Source organism: Trichomycterus rosablanca, chromosome 1 (genome assembly GCF_030014385.1).
Source record: "Trichomycterus rosablanca isolate fTriRos1 chromosome 1, fTriRos1.hap1, whole genome shotgun sequence".
NCBI lineage: Eukaryota > Metazoa > Chordata > Actinopteri > Siluriformes > Trichomycteridae > Trichomycterus > Trichomycterus rosablanca.
In genome coordinates, this window is record NC_085988.1 from 18,594,240 (window position 1) to 18,613,324 (window position 19,085).

At 38.1% G+C, this 19,085-nt stretch overlaps 1 protein-coding gene across 1 annotated transcript in view; it reads left to right on the top strand.

The window, feature by feature from the left end:
* Nucleotides 1-19,085, top strand: part of atp10b (ATPase phospholipid transporting 10B) — a 67,590-nt gene that overhangs the window by 12,881 nt on the left and 35,624 nt on the right. The window contains exons 2-7 of the mRNA XM_062993276.1: nucleotides 2,794-2,998; nucleotides 4,398-4,483; nucleotides 10,540-10,643; nucleotides 11,411-11,542; nucleotides 13,732-13,859; nucleotides 15,439-15,691. Coding sequence (XP_062849346.1) covers nucleotides 2,794-2,998; nucleotides 4,398-4,483; nucleotides 10,540-10,643; nucleotides 11,411-11,542; nucleotides 13,732-13,859; nucleotides 15,439-15,691 — 908 coding nt within the window. The remainder of the gene's footprint in view (nucleotides 1-2,793; nucleotides 2,999-4,397; nucleotides 4,484-10,539; nucleotides 10,644-11,410; nucleotides 11,543-13,731; nucleotides 13,860-15,438; nucleotides 15,692-19,085) is intronic.

The following is a 19,085-nucleotide window of genomic DNA, read 5'->3' on the forward strand; positions in this document are numbered from 1 at the left end:
ATGAAATATCTCAGGTTCATCCTGTCTGCAGTCAAATAAAAGTCTAAATAAATGTAATGAACACTGCATTTTTATTTCATGTGCATTTTCCATACTGTCCCAACTTTTTCTGATTTGGGGTTGTACTTAAAATATTCTTATAATTTATTAGGACTTTTAACATCATGTTTTACACAGTTTGGTTACATTCATGACAGACAGGTAATTACTGGTTACACAAGATTCATCAGTTTAAGTCACGGACAATTTCGCTACAATTTTTCACAATCTCCAATTCACCTCACTTGCATGTCTTTGTACTGTGGGAGGAAACTGGAGCTCCCAGAGGAAACCCACACAAACACGGGGAGAACATTCATCTACAAACGCCACATAGAAAGGACCCGGACCTCTCCACCTGGAAATCAAACCCAGGACTTTCTAGCTGTGAGGCGACAATGCTACCCACAGAGTCACCATGCTGCCCGCTTATAAATATAGTTTTGTTTATAATTTCAAATGTAAATATATTGTGTCTAAAATTTGAAGTATATGCACAGATAATAAAAGATAATTTAATATGTAAATAAATTATAAAGTTTATCTATTTTATAATGTTTTACAAAAACTAAGTGAATGAATTATTTGCTAATATGCTGGTGTGTGGCATTCAGTCATGATTAGTTACAGAAATAATTTAAGTCCCTGGATTGCAGCGACATACACTGATTCTCAACACTGCAGTGACAATGACATGGTGATGGTGTGTTAGTGTGTGTTGTGCTGGTATGAGTGGATTAGACACAGCAGCGCTGCTGGAGTTTTTAAATACCGTGTCCACTCACTGTCCACTCTGTTAGACACTCCTACCTAGTTGGTCCACCTTGTAGATGTAAAGTCAGAGACGATCACTCATCTATTGCTGCTGTTTGAGTTGGTCATCTTCTAGACCTTCATCAGTGGTCACAGGACGCTGCCCACGGGGCGCTGTTGGATGGATAGTTTTGGTTGGTGGAGTATTCTCATTCCAGCAGTGACAATGAGGTGTTTCAAAACTCCATCAGCATTGCTGTGTCTTATCCACTCATACCAGCACAACACACACTAACACAACAACACCATGTCAGTGTCACTGCAGTGCTAAGAATGATCCAACACCCAAATAATACCTGCTCTGTAGTGGTCCTGTGGGTGTCCTGACCATTGAAGAACAGGGGGCTAACAAAGCATGCAGAGAAACAGATGGACTACAGTCAGTAATTGTAGAACAACAAAGTGCTTCTATGTGGTAAGTGGAGCTGATAAAATGGACAGTGAGTGTAGAAACAATGTTATGGCTGATCAGTATAAACTTTCTTTAAAAGTCTAATAAAAATATGTTTACTTATGGTGAATTTCATAAAAACACTTAAAACCGGTCATGCATAAACACTAACCTCCTCTGCAATTTCCTTCGGGATCAATAAAGTGTTATCTTATCTTATCTTAACCTACATTATTCTGCTTGACATGATGAGAATATTATCAGGTTAATCTAATCTGTGTTTATCTGTGTTAGGATTTTTAAGCTTTAAGGTAGAATGTTAAAGGCAGAACGTGCCTGCAGGCTGTGAGTTTACACAGCACTTTAAGTTAATGAGAGGATATTGTTCTAGTGTAACAGGTATGCAGGTATAATATAACTGTTGGCTGGTAGACTTCTTGACTTGGGAGGGGTTGCTCTGGCATGTCGTACATGTCGTGTTTAAGAATGAAACCCACCCTGTTTTACATGTTGGCCCACATTCCTGGAGAAACCAGTGATTTGCATAGTTTGTTTTTTCTTGTCAGACTTTTCAATCAGCTGAATGAATGATGTGGCACTTGTAATCCCAATGTATGTATGTTCACACTTAATTGTACTGTATTTGTTGATGTTGAAAGATGAACATTAGGAGGTGTATTAACAATTAACACAGCCCCATACCATGACAGATAACAGCTGATAACAGTCTGGATGGTCCGCACACAGCGTCCATTTTTTCCAAAAAAGACCTGGAATGCTGATTCATTTGACCACAGTACACGTTTCCACTGTGTGATGGTCCATCCTAGATGCCTCAGAGCCCAGAGAAGTTGATGCCACTTCTGGACATGGTTAACATAAGGCTTCTTTTTTTGCACAGTAAAGTTTTAAGTGGCATTTGTGCATGTAACTCTGTATTGTAGTGCTTGACAAAGGTTTGCCAAAGTAATCCCTCACCCATGTGGTTATATCAGCTATTGTTGAGTGGCGGTTCTTGATGCAGTGCCGTCTGAAGGATTGATGATCACGGGTGTTCAGCTTAAGCTTGCGCCCTTGGCCTTTACACATTGAAATTCCTCCCGATTCCTTGAATGGTTTAATGATATTATGCACTGTGGGAGAAATATGCAAATCCCTTCCAATCTTTCTTTGAGGTTCATTTTCAATCATTTTCTCACACATTTGTTGACAAACTGGAGATCCTCTGATCATCTTTGCTCATCAAAGACTCAGCCTTTCCTGGATGCTGCTTTTGTACCAAATCAGGTATATTAATAAATGAAATGAAGTTGAGCAGACAAAACATAAAATATATCAGGTTCAAACTGTCTGCAATCAAATAAAAGTCAAAGTAAATGTTAGGAACACTGCATTTTTATTCTATTTGCATTTTCCATACTGTCCCAACTTTTTAATTTGGGGTTGTATATAGGGTGTATTCCTGCATTCTACTCAGTGTTACAGATGTTTCTTTAAAGATGAATAAATAATAATAATAATAATAATAACACAGGTCTGTCTTGGTGCAGGCATCAGCAGAACTTTGTGGAAAAGAGATGGAAGGATGTACGAGTGGGGGATTTCGTTCGAGTGCTCTCTAATGAGATCATCCCTGCAGACCTCCTGCTTCTCCACACATCCGACCCTAATGGAGTGTGCCACTTAGAGACGGCCAATCTGGATGGCGAGACCAACCTGAAGCAGAGGAGAGTGGTGCCCGGTCTCTTCACTCTGGTGAGGGTCATGACAGACACTACCTATCAAAGCTTTAAGACCTGCAGGGCAGACAGAATGGTTTGTGTGCTGAGAGAATGCAGATTAATTGTGAAGCCCTAAACTTAAAATGCTTTTTAATACATTATCCCCTATGACACTGCTGCATTCGGTCCAGAAGTAAACTAAAGTTATTTCTGTCACTGGAGAACCTTGTATTACAACATAATGTTTTTTTTCTGATGTCTTTCTCAATAAACACAGACTTAGATGGCTTAGAAAGTCTTTACATTTGCTTTTGTGGCATTTAGCAGACAGTCTTTAAGTGACTCACACGTCTTTAGATAGATGAACAGATGGTCTTTAGATAGACAGACAGACAAATAGATAGACAGATGGTCTTCAGATAGACAGACAGACAGACAAATAGATAGACAGACTGTCTTAAGATAGACAGACAGACAGACACAGACAGACATACACACAGATAGATAGACTGATAGTCTTTAGATAGACGGTCAGACAGACAGACATAGACAGACAGACAGATAGAACGACAGTCTTTAGATAGACGGACAGAAAGACAGACAGATAGATAGACAGACAGACCTTAGATAGACAGACAGACAGACAGACCGACAGACAGACAGACAGACCGATAGATAGATAGATAGATAGATAGATAGATAGATAGATAGATAGATAGATAGATAGATAGATAGATAGATAGATAGATAGATAGATAGATAGATAGATAGATAGATAGACATGTTCAACAGGTTAAACATGGCAGGGGTAGTGTAATGGTATGAGAGAAAAACAACTAAAATAAATGTATGAATGTAAGATAATGCAATTTTTGGTTTTATGGTTTTGATTAGTTTATCTTGGTCGAAGTCACAGCGGGCTTAGTTCTACTTAAAAATGCAGGGCTTTGAACACCAAAAGAGATGCTGTGAAATGACAGTTCTTAATTATCTTAATCATTCAGTGTTAGAAATATGCGATAATAATAAAGGACGGATGGACATACAGATAGACAGACTGGTTGGTTGGTAGGTAGGTAGGTAGGTAGGTAGGTAGGTAGGTAGGTAGTTAGGTAGGTAGTTAGATAGATAGACAGACAGACAGACAGACTGTCTTTAGATGGATTGACAGATAAGCAGACAGACAGACTGCATTTTATTATTATCCGAATCTACACATCAGCTGGGCCTGTTACAAACATACAGTATGTCCCATACAAACCTATATAACCATTAGTACACAGCTGTAGGTGGTTTGGATGTTTAGATAGAGATCAGTCAAACTAAACTATTATATATATATATATATATATATATGTAGTGATGGTTAATTAAGGGAATACCACAAATGCCGGATTCACAGTTACTAATATGGTGTTGGTTTTGTGTTACAGGATTCTCCATTTGAGCCTCTAAACTTTGACAGCACTGTCATCTGTGAGAATCCCAATGACAACCTCAACAGTTTCAATGGTTATTTGTAAGTAACAAAGCTCATCTATAAGAATCCGTTTCTTGGCTAATAAACCACATCAAGTCTCCAATTTATTTTACCATACTCTATTATACAAGTGAAGGGTGTGAGGAAAGCTGTTTTGCAGGCTAGCTTCAACAATTACTGTCTTCTAATAAGGCAGAAGTGGTGCTAACAGTCATCAAATCACAGTCAAATTAGCTATTAAACATGGACCAGGGATGTCCAGGGATGTGAAAAGTTGGGAGATAGCAGTGGGAGTAAAGTTAACCTGTAGAAAGCAGATAATCAATAAGCTTAGAATAACTGAATAACATCTCTTTGTATGAATGTTTCCATCTGTATTCAGAAATACAGTACACTACAGTGGCTCAAATATGCTGAGGACTGCATTTGTCTGTTTGTATCCAGTTTAAAATCCACTTTTCTCACATATCCATTATTCATGTGTGATCACCAAGCGTGTAATATATGTGTTACAGCAGCGCAAAACAGATATGCAGTACGAAGAATGATACTGAAACAAACACTGTAAAAGTAAAATACTGAGACATTAAACATTAAAAATTAATACAGACATCCTGCCAGTGGGATCAAATCCTGGGCACATAAATGCTTCTCATTTTGTTGAGTAACAAATGCAGTTTAGTTTTCATTCAATTTAATGTTCCAGGCTAACTTAAATTTTGCTATGATATTTTACTATGATATTTTACTATTACAGTGTATCACAAAAGTGAGTACACCCCTCACATTTCTGCAGATATTTAAGTATATCTTTTCATGGGACAACACTGACAAAATGACACTTTGACACAATGAAAAGTAGTCTGTGTGCAGCTTATATAACAGTGTAAATTTATTCTTCCCTCAAAATAACTCAATATACAGCCATTAATGTCTAAACCACCGGCAACAAAAGTGAGTACACCCCTTAGTGAAAGTTCCTGAAGTGTCAATATTTTGTGTGGCCACCATTATTTCCCAGAACTGCCTTAACTCTCCTGGGCATGGAGTTTACCAGAGCTTCACAGGTTGCCACTGGAATGCTTTTCCACTCCTCCATGACGACATCACGGAGCTGGCGGATATTCGAGACTTTGCGCTCCTCCACCTTCCGCTTGAGGATGCCCCAAAGATGTTCTATTGGGTTTAGGTCTGGAGACATGCTTGGCCAGTCCATCACCTTTACCCTCAGCCTCTTCAATAAAGCAGTGGTCGTCTTAGAGGTGTGTTTGGGGTCATTATCATGCTGGAACACTGCCCTGCAACCCAGTTTCCGGAGGGAGGGGATCATGCTCTGCTTCAGTATTTCACAGTACATATTGGAGTTCATGTGTCCCTCAATGAAATGTAACTCCCCAACACCTGCTGCACTCATGCAGCCCCAGACCATGGCATTCCCACCACCATGCTTGACTGTAGGCATGACACACTTATCTTTGTACTCCTCACCTGATTGCCGCCACACATGCTTGAGACCATCTGAACCAAACAAATTAATCTTGGTCTCATCAGACCATAGGACATGGTTCCAGTAATCCATGTCCTTTGTTGACATGTCTTCAGCAAACTGTTTGCGGGCTTTCTTGTGTAGAGACTTCAGAAGAGGCTTCCTTCTGGGGTGACAGCCATGCAGACCAATTTGATGTAGTGTGCGGCGTATGGTCTGAGCACTGACAGGCTGACCCCCCACCTTTTCAATCTCTGCAGCAATGCTGACAGCACTCCTGCGCCTATCTTTCAAAGACAGCAGTTGGATGTGACGCTGAGCACGTGCACTCAGCTTCTTTGGACGACCAACGCGAGGTCTGTTCTGAGTGGACCCTGCTCTTTTAAAACGCTGGATGATCTTGGCCACTGTGCTGCAGCTCAGTTTCAGGGTGTTGGCAATCTTCTTGTAGCCTTGGCCATCTTCATGTAGCGCAACAATTCGTCGATCCTCAGAGAGTTCTTTGCCATGAGGTGCCATGTTGGAACTTTCAGTGACCAGTATGAGAGAGTGTGAGAGCTGTACTACTAAATTGAACACGCCTGCTCCCTATGCACACCTGAGACCTAGTAACACTGACGAGTCACATGACATTTTGGAGCGAAAATGACAAGCAGTGCTCAATTTGGACATTTAGGGGTGTAGTCTCTTAGGGGTGTACTCACTTTTGTTGCCGGTGGTTTAGACATTAATGGCTGTATATTGAGTTATTTTGAGGGAAGAATAAATTTACACTGTTATATAAGCTGCACACAGACTACTTTTCATTGTGTCAAAGTGTCATTTTGTCAGTGTTGTCCCATGAAAAGATATACTTAAATATCTGCAGAAATGTGAGGGGTGTACTCACTTTTGTGATACACTGTATATTTTACTATGATATTTTACTATTATATTTTACTATTATATTTTAAAAATATAAAATAGATATAAAAAATAGACGTCATGTCTTTTGAAGGTTTATTTGACGTCAGGATCTGTTAGTTAGATAAAGAATTGTCTAAGCAATTTTATTTACAAATCCTATTTCCAAAAAAGTTAGGACATTTTGTAAAATGCAATAATTACAAGAATCTGTAATTTAAGATAGATTCTTAAATTAATCTTAATTTATCTTAAAGATAAAATTAAGATCCTTTAAGCATTTATTTACTTTACAAAAGCTTTTACTGACCAATGTAATTGTATGTTGTGCACATACAGTATATTGTAATTATATGTTGTAAATTTAAACACATTTAGATTTTGATGCCTGCAACATACACAAAAAGTTGGAACAGAGGCATGTTTACTACTGTGTTCTGTCATCTTTAAATCATTTGGGAACTGAGGACACTAACTGTTTCAGTTTTTTGTCCAATGGACATGGACCAATATTGGAGAAAAAATCCAAACTGCAACAATTGGTGTCCTTATTTTCAAACCATTAAACAGTCACATTAATAGGACAGTTGGTGAAACACAGTGTTAAAACACGCCTCTGTCCCATTTTTTCTTAAATGTATTAGATAGATAGATAGATAGATAGATAGATAGATAGATAGATAGATAGATAGATAGATAGATAGATAGATAGATAGATAGATAGACAGACAGTCTTTAGATGGATGGATGGACAGACAGACGGACAGACAGGTAGATAGATAGATAGATAGATAGATAGATAGATAGATAGATAGATAGATAGATAGATAGATAGATAGACAGACAGACAGACAGACAGACAGTCTTTAGATGGATGGATGGACAGACAGATAGATGAATAGACAGTCTCTACATAGATAGACAGAAGGACGGACAGACAGACCACTAGGTAGATAGATAGATAGATAGATAGATAGATAGATAGATAGATAGATAGATAGATAGATAGATAGATGGATGGATGGATGGATGGATGGATGGATGGATGGATGGATGGATGGATGGATGGATGGGCTGGGTAGGTAGGTAGGTAGGTAGGTAGGTAGGTAGGTAGGTAGGTAGGTAGGTAGGTAGGTAGGTAGGTAGGTAGGTAGGTAGGTAGGTAGGTAGGTAGGTAGGTAGGTAGGTAGGTAGGTAGGTAGGTAGTTAGGTAGGTAGGTAGGTAGGTAGGTAGGTAGGTAGGTAGGTAGGTGCGAAAGATGTGCAATTTGTGCGTCTGACATTATGGCATGGAATACAACTAAAAATAATAATAGCAGCAGAATATATATATAAAATATCAGATAGGAGTATAAATGAATAAACACATACACTAGAAGCAGTAAATATAAAAATGAAAATATAAGAAGAATATTTAGGTTTGATATGATGGAATAAGTGTCAGTGTGTGCATGAGTTTAAGTCTGATGTGTTGCACAGATCAAATTTTTAAATATGTTTCTGTTTACATAATACCATAAAGTTGGTCAGTAAAACATTAGAAATCTTTTCTTTCTACTTTTGTCAGTTAAATAAAGATTTAAAAGAATCAACAAATGACAGATTCTTCATTTTACTGCATTTTTCCAACTTTATTGGAATGGTTTGTAATAAAGGCTTTATTTAAAGCAAAATCTAGCTCTGCAGAAATGTTTAAAGTTATAAATCCTTGGTTCTTTGGGAATTTAATAATTTCTATTGCAACAGTATATGTAGTGAAAATATTACCATATACAGTGTATCACGAAAGTGAGTACACCCCTCACATTTCTGCAAATATTTCATTATATCTTTTCATGGGACAACACTATAGACATGAAACTTGGATATAACTAAGAGTAGTCAGTGTACAACTTGTATAGCAGTGTAGATTTACTGTCTTCTGAAAATAACTCAACACACAGCCATTAATGTCTAAATAGCTGGCAACATAAGTGAGTACACCCCACAGTGAACATGTCCAAATTGTGCCTAAAGTGTCAATATTTTGTGTGACCACCATTATTATCACTGCCTTAACTCTCCTGGGCATGGAATTCACCAGAGCTGCACAGGTTGCTACTGGAATCCTCTTCCACTCCTCCGTGATGACATCACGGAGCTGGTGGATGTTAGACACCTTAAACTCCTCCACCTTCCACTTGAGGATGCGCCACAGGTGCTCAATTGGGTTTAGTCCATCACCTTTACCTTCAGCTTCCTCAGCAAGGCAGTTGTCATCTTGGAGGTTGTGTTTGGGGTCGTTATCCTGTTGGAAAACTGCCATGAGGCCCAGTTTTCGAAGGGAGGGGATCATGCTCTGTTTCAGAATGTCACAGTACATGTTGGAATTCATGTTTCCCTCAATGAACTGCAGCTCCCCAGTGCCAGCAACACTCATGCAGCCCAAGACCATGATGCTACCACCACCATGCTTGACTGTAGGCAAGATACAGTTGTCTTGGTACTTCTCACCAGGGCGCCGCCACACATGCTGGACACCATCTGAGCCAAACAAGTTTATCTTGGTCTCGTCAGACCACAGGGCATTCCAGTAATCCATGTTCTTGGACTGCTTGTCTTCAGCAAACTGTTTGCTGGCTTTCTTGTGCGTCAGCTTCCTTCTGGGATGACGACCATGCAGACCGAGTTGATGCAGTGTGCGGCGTATGGTCTGAGCACTGACAGGCTGACCTCCCACGTCTTCAACCTCTGCAGCAATGCTGGCAGCACTCATGTGTCTATTTTTTAAAGCCAACCTCTGGATATGACGCCGAACACGTGGACTCAACTTCTTTGGTCGACCCTGGCGAAGCCTGTTCCGAGTGGAACCTGTCCTGGAAAACCGCTGTATGACCTTGGCCACCATGCTGTAGCTCAGTTTCAGGGTGTTAGCAATCTTCTTATAGCCCAGGCCATCTTTGTGGAGAGCAACAATTCTATTTCTCACATCCTCAGAGAGTTCTTTGCCATGAGGTGCCATGTTGAATATCCAGTGGCCAGTATGAGAGAATTGTACCCAAAACACCAAATTTAACAGCCCTGCTCCCCATTTACACCTGGGACCTTGACACATGGCACCAGGGAGGGACAACGACACATTTGGGCACAATTTGGACATGTTCACTGTGGGGTGTACTCACTTATGTTGCCAGCTATTTAGACATTAATGGCTGTGTGTTGAGTTATTTTCAGAAGACAGTAAATCTACACTGCTATACAAGTTGTACACTGACTACTCTAAGTTATATCCAAGTTTCATGTCTATAGTGTTGTCCCATGAAAAGATATAATGAAATATTTGCAGAAATGTGAGGGGTGTACTCACTTTCGTGATACACTGTATTTTTAGACAGATAGATGGTCCAGTGTCAGAAATACTGATGCCCAAAAAAGCTGAGAGATTAGCGTCAGAGCTACACTAAAATAATGTTCATGTACCAGCTCTGAGGACACGTTCACACACAATGTCAAAGTGATGTTCAACTGCCTTCAATGTGCAAACTCAATTTGAACAATATGACAACATGACAGTGTAGTGGGAGATTGCTGTGAGGAGATTTTACTCTTAGCTCAGGTAAGCAGATGTTACAGGAGGTGTCTGGAGTATTCAGTGACAGCTAGACTATTTGTGATATGGTTAATTATAATGTCATTCAATGCTGTGAAAGTGTGCTTACTTTAACAGAGAGAAAGACAACAAGAGGACAGGTTTTGGCGTTGACAGTCTCCTACTGCGAGGATGCACTGTCAGAAATACAGCTTATGCGTCAGGAATAGTTGTGTATGCAGGTACAGTCCGCTCTTCTTTTCTTTTTTTTTAATACAAATAATGCCTTAATATTTACTCACAATGGAGAAAAATACCACACAACTAAATAAAAATACAACAATTTTAAACATTACCTATCGAATCTGGTTAAATGTATATATTTTTAATAAACATTTATTACCAGTCATTGTGGGTCAAGCCACAAGCATTGGGCTGAAGGTTGGCATGCACGCTGGACAGGTTGCCAGTTCATCACAAGGCATCTCATACTCATAAGCCAAACCCACACAGATAGTAATATGCTGCGCTAATTGTGGTCTCTGCTGGCTAATCGATGGCAATTGCACAATGATACGGGGGATAATGGGGATCAGTGCATGACTCTTGGCGCAGGAAATGAATAATCATATGAGCCTCATGCTGGTGAAAAAATAGGTCGTACTGCACATGTGTCGGGGGGGCTGGTGTTCCATTTCCCCTCGGCCTAGAGTGGAGGTCTTCAGCGCCAAAGATGAGTTATGATAGGGTAATTGGATACGACTAGACTGGGAGAAAATTGGGGGGGAAATGCGTAAATAGAAGAAAAAAATCCCTTCGTTAAAGCTTCATAAGCAACACAGCAGGACAACAAACTTTATTTTTGATTACACTATATGTAACTAAAATCCAATTGTAGTAGCACTTTTTACAGCCAAGGAACTGGTATCATTTACACTTTCTTCTCCTGTAACTTTATTCATGGTATTGCCATGTTTTTCTTTTCTCTCTGATCATTTATTCATTGCAGGCCATGAAACCAAGTCCATGCTGAACAACAACAGGCCGAGGTACAAACGCAGCAAGCTGGAGAGAAAGATGAACAAGGATGTGATGTATTGTGTGCTTCTGCTCTTCTGTATGTGTCTCACTGGAGCCGTTGGTGAGTAGGAGGAGAGGAGAAGGAGGAGGACTAGGACCTCTGAGAAAACACAGTGCATATATAGACCAGTAACACATTCAGAGTGTGGCTGACTGGAATATAAAAGAAATCACCTGACCATGAAGGCAACAGAAGTGGTATTTGGCTAATTCACTAGGAAAACAATAGTCAAATAGCAAATGTACATAGTGTAGCCAGTGTTTTCGATTTCCAGTAACTTTGGAATACCAAAAGCTTTAATGCTTAGAAGTCAGATGAAGCAACTTCATCCTCTGAGCTACATGCTACTTTATAGCAATAAAACGTATGCTATCTCTCTGGTGAAAGTATTAGCTAGACTACAATCTACACATCTTTACTTATTACAGAAATTATTAGATAGAACGGAATGTGTATTATAATAATAATAATATCTACATTAAATAAAATGGTAATAATATTACTACTACTACTACTACTAATAATAATAGTAATAATAATAATAACAATAAATCTACATAAAATAAAATGCTAATAACAGTAATAATAATAACAATAATAATAATAATAATAACAATAATATCTACATAAAATAAAATGCTAATATCAGTAATAATAATAATAATAAAATAACAATAAATCTACATAAAATAAAATGCTAATAAAAATAATAATAATAATTAAATCTACATAAAAAATGTTAATAATATTACTACTACTACTACTAATAATAATAATAATAATAATTATTATTATTATTATTATTATTATTATAACAATAAATCTACATAAAATAAAATGCTAATAACAATAATAATAGTAATAACAATAATATATTCATTAAATAAAATGCTAATAATATTACTAATACTACTACTACTACTAATAATAATAATAATAATTATTATTATAACAATAAATCTACATAAAATAAAATGTTAATAATAATAATAACAATAATATATACATTAAATAAAATGTTAATAATATTACTTATAATACTACTACTACTAATAATAATAATAATTATTATTATTATTCTAACAATAAATTTACATAAAATAAAATGCTAATAGCAATAATAATAATGATAACAATAATTTCTACATAAAATAAATTGTTAATAACAATAATAATAACAATAATGTATACATGTAATAAAATGTTAATAATATTACTAATACTACTACTACTAATAATAATAACAATAATATCTACATTAAATAAAATGTAATAATACTAATGATAATAAAAAAATAATATCTACATGAAATAAAATGTTAATATGAATTCTACTACTACTACTACTACTAATAATAATAATAATAATATCTACATTAAATAAATTGTTAATAGTACTACTGATACTACTACTACTAATGATAATAATAATAAGACCAACAATAATAATATCTACATAAAATAAAATGTTAATAATAATTCTAATACTAATAATAACAATAATATCTACATTAAATAAATTGTTAATAATATTACTAATACTACTACTAATAATAATAATAATAACAATAATAATAATATCTACATGTAATAAAATCTTAATAATAATAATAATAATATCTACATGAAATAAAAATCTTAATAATAATCTCAATAATATTTACATGAAATAAAATGTTAATAATAATACCAATAATATCTACATGAAATAAAATGTTAATAATAATAACAATAATATCTACTTGAAATAAAATGTTAATAATAATAACAATAATATCTACATGAAATAAAATGTTAATAATAATAATAATACCAATGAAATTACTAATACTACTATAACAATAATAATATCTATATTAAATAAATGTTATTAATTAACGTATTTAATTCACAATTCTTTATTGTTACTACTGATTAATTAAGTACATCAATTAAATTTACAAAATGTACTCAAGTAAATCTTCTGTTTTAATGATATGACAGTTCTGAACTGCCTCTCGTTCCCTCTGATATAGGTCTGGAAAAAACACTCCTTCTACTTACCTGTCACAAACTGAGCCACTCTATCCTCCCATGTTTGGCACACACATAATATGACCTGTCCCACTAACATGCATTTGTAAATCTAAAGAAAAGAACAAAGACTAGCATACATTAAGGCTAAACACACTTTAGACCAAAGGACAAATGAGCTGTTTAAAAAGACAAAGGATCAATAATGATCTCTACCTTTCTCTCTTCTCTTTCAGGTCACTCCATTTGGTTAGAGACATTTAACAGTGTCCCAATTTACCTCGTTCCAGCAAGTGATGGGAAATTACCTTCTTCAGTGTGGGCAGGGTTCTACATGTTTTTCACCATGATTATCCTACTGCAGGTATATACAGTATATACATTATTGTTTTATTTAACATCAAATGTCTCATATGTATTGTGATAAGGGATCCCAATATTCCACTTATTCTAAAATTTTATTCTAAATAATATTCTTATTTTAAAGCCTAATTCAATACCAGAGTTTGAGTATGAGATTATTCAGGTACTAATTTAAAATTCCTTTGTAATATCCCTCACAGCCTAATACAGATTCAGGGTATATAAGAGTAGACTAAAACATTGCCAGGAAGCTTGGTTTTATCAAAACAGCCTGTGCCATTTTTCTTTAAAGAGCAAGTGCATGCAGTTGAATAAGTACAGTGACATTTATTATGGTACCGGATTATATTTGGTTTATAGAGCTGACACTGATGTTTAAGTGGTAGAAATAATATGCTGGATGACATTAATTACAATACACAAGTGTTTTTGGTCTGTCTTATTATTCATCTTATTGATCGCAATGTATTAAAGTCTGTAAGTTTGGTTAACTGTATGTGAATTATGTAGCATTTTGTGGATGACATCAAGTGAATGATTTACGTTTATTTAATAAAAACTATTCAGACAGATGTACAGTATATTGCCAAAAGTATTCACACACCCATCCAAATCATTGAATTCAGGTGTTCCAATCACTTCCATGCCCACAGGTGTATAAAACCAAGCACCTAGGCATGCAGACTGCTTCTACAAACATTAGTGAAAGAATGGGTCGCTCTCAGGAGCTCAGTGAATTACAGCATGGTACCGTGATAGGATGCCACCTGTGCAACAAGTCCAGTCGTGAAATTTCCTCACTACTAAATATTCCACAGTCGACTGTAAGCCGGACTAGGGTTCCTCATGGCTGGTGCAATTCCGACCTCTGCTGGCTGATTGATGGGGGAATAGTTGGGGAATAGTGCTGATCAGGGTGTGGCTCTCCGTGCACAAGGCTGATCCGCATATGAACTCGCCTCGTGCAGGTGAAGGGAGGTGGTCGGTGCTGAGCATGTGTCAGAAGGGGTTGTGAAGCTCCTCAGTTGGCAGTGGCATAAGGCAAATCAGGGTAATTGGATACGACTAGATTAGGGGAGAAAATTGGGGTATTCTATTTTATTTATATATATTGTTTTGGAATTGCATAAGAGTGGTTTAAAACTTGTTTGACCAAAATGGGTTTTTGAATGTCAACCCCTTAGTTTTCTTATTCTGCCCGTGTCAGCACAAATACATTCATCTCTGCCCACAAAAATAACAAATGGTCATAAATGTAAAAGGACTGATTTAATCTTAATGAAATTTCTAATATGCCAGCATTATATCAACACATTGTGCTCATGGCTTAAAAGTAGTGTATAGTGCATAAAAGTGACACATTTTCAGACTGCCCTTTTCTAATCCTCAGTGGGTAAAAAAAAGGCTTAGCACATTAATTCTTGATATTTCAGCACCATCCATCAATCACATCCATGTCTGTACACAAAAAACATCCACTAATATATCTGTCCACCCACGATACACACAATCTATCCATCACTTCAGCTGTACTGGAAAATATTCACAAATCTAATTATAAACATTACCTTCCTGTCCAGGTGATGATTCCTATTTCACTCTACCTGTCCATCGAGCTGGTGAAGATAGGCCAAGTGTTCTTCATCACTCAGGATCTGGACCTGTACGATGAGGAGAAGGACTGTCGGGTTCAGTGTCGTGCTCTGAACATCACGGAAGACCTGGGGCAGATTCAGTATGTCTTCTCAGACAAGACAGGCACCCTGACAGAGAACAAGATGGTATTCCGCCGCTGCACTATAATGGGCACTGAGTTTCCACATGAAGAGCATGGTGAGTTCAGGTGTATTTTTACATTTGATTTGATGATTAGTAGGGTGGTGTGATGGTCTACTAACTAACCAAACCTGATGCTTAATCATTGCCTGTAGTTACTGCTTGTCTGGAGTTTGTCATGTACTTGCTGGGTCAACATGACTTTCCTTCCAGCTCCTAAAAAAGGTTGAACTGGCACTTGTGCCCAGTGTTTTAGTTTACATTCTAGACCCATCACAACCCTAATTAACAAGTTACAAGTAGGTTTTTTAACTCAGCCATTTACAATGTACAGTATACAGAGATGAAAATGTCATTTCTCTGTGATAATATGAGATGAGATTATCACAGAGATGCATGAAAATTAGATGCATGTACAATTAGATGTTGTTTGAAGCAAGCATGAAGATTCATAAATAAAGTAAATTATATAAAAGGTAAAACACAAACAACATTTAAGCACTTATGCTTAATTAAGGTAAATTGTATAGAATGTAAAACCTTTAAGCAGCACAAAACAGTTATTTAACATACAGAACAGACATAACATTATGACCACTGACAGGTGAAGTGAATAACACTGATTATCTCTTCATCACGGCACCTGTTAGTGGGTGGGATATATTAGACACCAAGTGAACATTTTATCCTCAAATTTGATGTGTTAGAAGCAGGAAAAATGCGTAAGGATTTGAGTGAGTTTTACAAGGGCCAAATTGTGATGGCTAAACGACTAGGTCAGAGCATCTCCAAAACTGCAGCTCTTGTGGGGTGTTCCCCACTGGGGTGCAGTGGTCAGTATCTATCAAAAGTTGTCCAAGGAAGGAACAGTGGTAAACCGGCGACAGGGTCATGGGCGGCCAAGGCTCATTGATGCATGTGGGGAGCAAAGGCTGGCTCGTAAGGTCCGATCCAACAGACAATCTACTCTACTGTAGCTCAAATTGCTGAAGAAGTTAATGCTTGTTTTTGATAGAAAGGTGTCAGAATACACAGTGCATCACAGTTTGTTGTGTATGGGGCTGCATAGCCGCAGACCAGTCAGGGTGCCCATGCTGACCCCTGTCCACCGCCAAAAGCGCCAACAATGGGCACGTGAGCATCGGAACTGGACCACGGAGCAATGGAAGAAGGTGGCCTGGTCTGATAAATCACGTTTTCTTTTACATTACGTGGATGGCCGGGTGCATGTGCAGCACTTACCTGGGGAACACATGGCACCATGGCAATGTTCTGCTGGGAAACCTTGGGTCCTGCCATCCATGTGGATGTTACTTTGACATGTACCACCTACCTAAGCATTGTTGCAGATCATGTACACCCTTTCATGGAAACAGTATTCCCTGATGGCTGTGGCCTCTTTCAGCAGGATAATGCGCCCTGCCACAAAGCAAAAATGCTTCAGGAATGGTTTGAGGAGAACAACAACGAGTTTGAGGTGTTGACTTGGCCTCCAAATTCCCCAGATCTCAATCCAATCGAGCATCTGTGGGATGTGCTGGACAAACAAGTCCGATCCATGGAGGTCCCACCTCTCAACTTACAGGAGTTAAAGGATCTGCTGCTGACATCTTGGTGCCAGATACCACAGCACACCATTAGGGGTCCAGTGGAGTCCATGCCTCAACGGGTCAGGGCTGTTTTGGCAGCAAAAGGGGGACCAACACAATATTAGGAAGGTGGACATAATGTTATGCCTGATCTGTGTATATATTATGTGTGTACAGTCACAGTTATGTGTATAATAATTACCTATACATATAACACGATTTAACAAACATGTACAACAGAAAGTACTCGGACCTCTTTTTTATACTTTTCATTAACATTATTGGGTTTTGAATTTGAAACTTTAAAAGAGCTACAGGAGTCCTGTTTATAAATTGTTTATCCTGTTGGCCTTTATTTATATGTGTATATATATATATATATATATACAGTGTATCACAAAAGTGAGTACACCCCTTACATTTCTGCAGATATTTAAGTATATCTTTTCATGGGACAACACTGACAAAATGACACTTTGACACAATGAAAAGTAGTCAGTGTGCAGCTTATATAACAGTGTAAATTTATTCTTCCCTCAAAATAACTCAATATACAGCCAATAATGTCTAAACCACCGGCAACAAAAGTGAGTACACCCCTAAGAGACTACACCCCTAAATGTCCAAATTGAGCACTGCTTGTCATTTTCCCTCCAAAATGTCATGTGACTCAATAGTGTTACTAGGTCTCAGGTGTGCATAGGGAGCAGGTGTGTTCAATTTAGTAGTACAGCTCTCACACTCTCTCATACTGGTCACTGAAAGTTCCAACATGGCACCTCATGGCAAAGAACTCTCTAAGGATCTTAAAAGACAAATTGTTGCGCTACATGAAGATGGCCAAGGCTACAAGAAGATTGCCAACACCCTGAAACTGAGCTGCAGCACAGTGGCCAAGATCATCCAGCGTTTTAAAAGAGCAGGGTCCACTCAGAACAGACCTCGCATTGGTCGTCCAAAGAAGCTGAGTGCACGTGCTCAGCGTCACATCCAACTGCTGTCTTTGAAAGATAGGCGCAGGAGTGCTGTCAGCATTGCTGCAGAGATTAAAAAGGTGGGGGGTCAGCCTGTCAGTGCTCAGACCATACGCCGCACACTACATCAAATTGGTCTGCATGGAAGGAAGCCTGCAAGGAAGCCTCTTCTGAAGTCTCTACACAAGAAAGCCCGCAAACAGTTTGCTGAAGACATGTCAACAAAGGACATGGATTACTGGAACCATGTCCTATGGTCTGATGAGACCAAGATTAATTTGTTTGGTTCAGATGGTCTCAAGCATGTGTGGCGGCAATCAGGTGAGGAGTACAAAGATAAGTGTGTCATGCCTACAGTCAAGCATGGTGGTGGGAATGCCTTGGTCTGGGGCTGCATGAGTGCAGCAGGTGTTGGGGAGTTACATTTCATTGAGGGACACATGAACTCCAATATGTACTGTGAAATACTGAAGCAGAGCATGATCCCCTCCCTCCGGAAACTGGGTCGCAGGGCAGTGTTCCAGCATGATAATGACCCCAAACACACCTCTAAGACGACCACTGCTTTATTGAAGAGGCTGAGGGTAAAGGTGATGGACTGGCCAAGCATGTCTCCAGACCTAAACCCAATAGAACATCTTTGGGGCATCCTCAAGCGGAAGGTGGAGGAGCGCAAAGTCTCGAATATCCGCCAGCTCCGTGATGTCGTCATGGAGGAGTGGAAAAGCATTTCAGTGGCAACCTGTGAAGCTCTGGTAAACTCCATGCCCAGGAGAGTTAAGGCAGTTCTGGGAAATAATGGTGGCCACACAAAATATTGACACTTCAGGAACTTTCACTAAGGGGTGTACTCACTTTTGTTGCCGGTGGTTTAGACATTAATGGCTG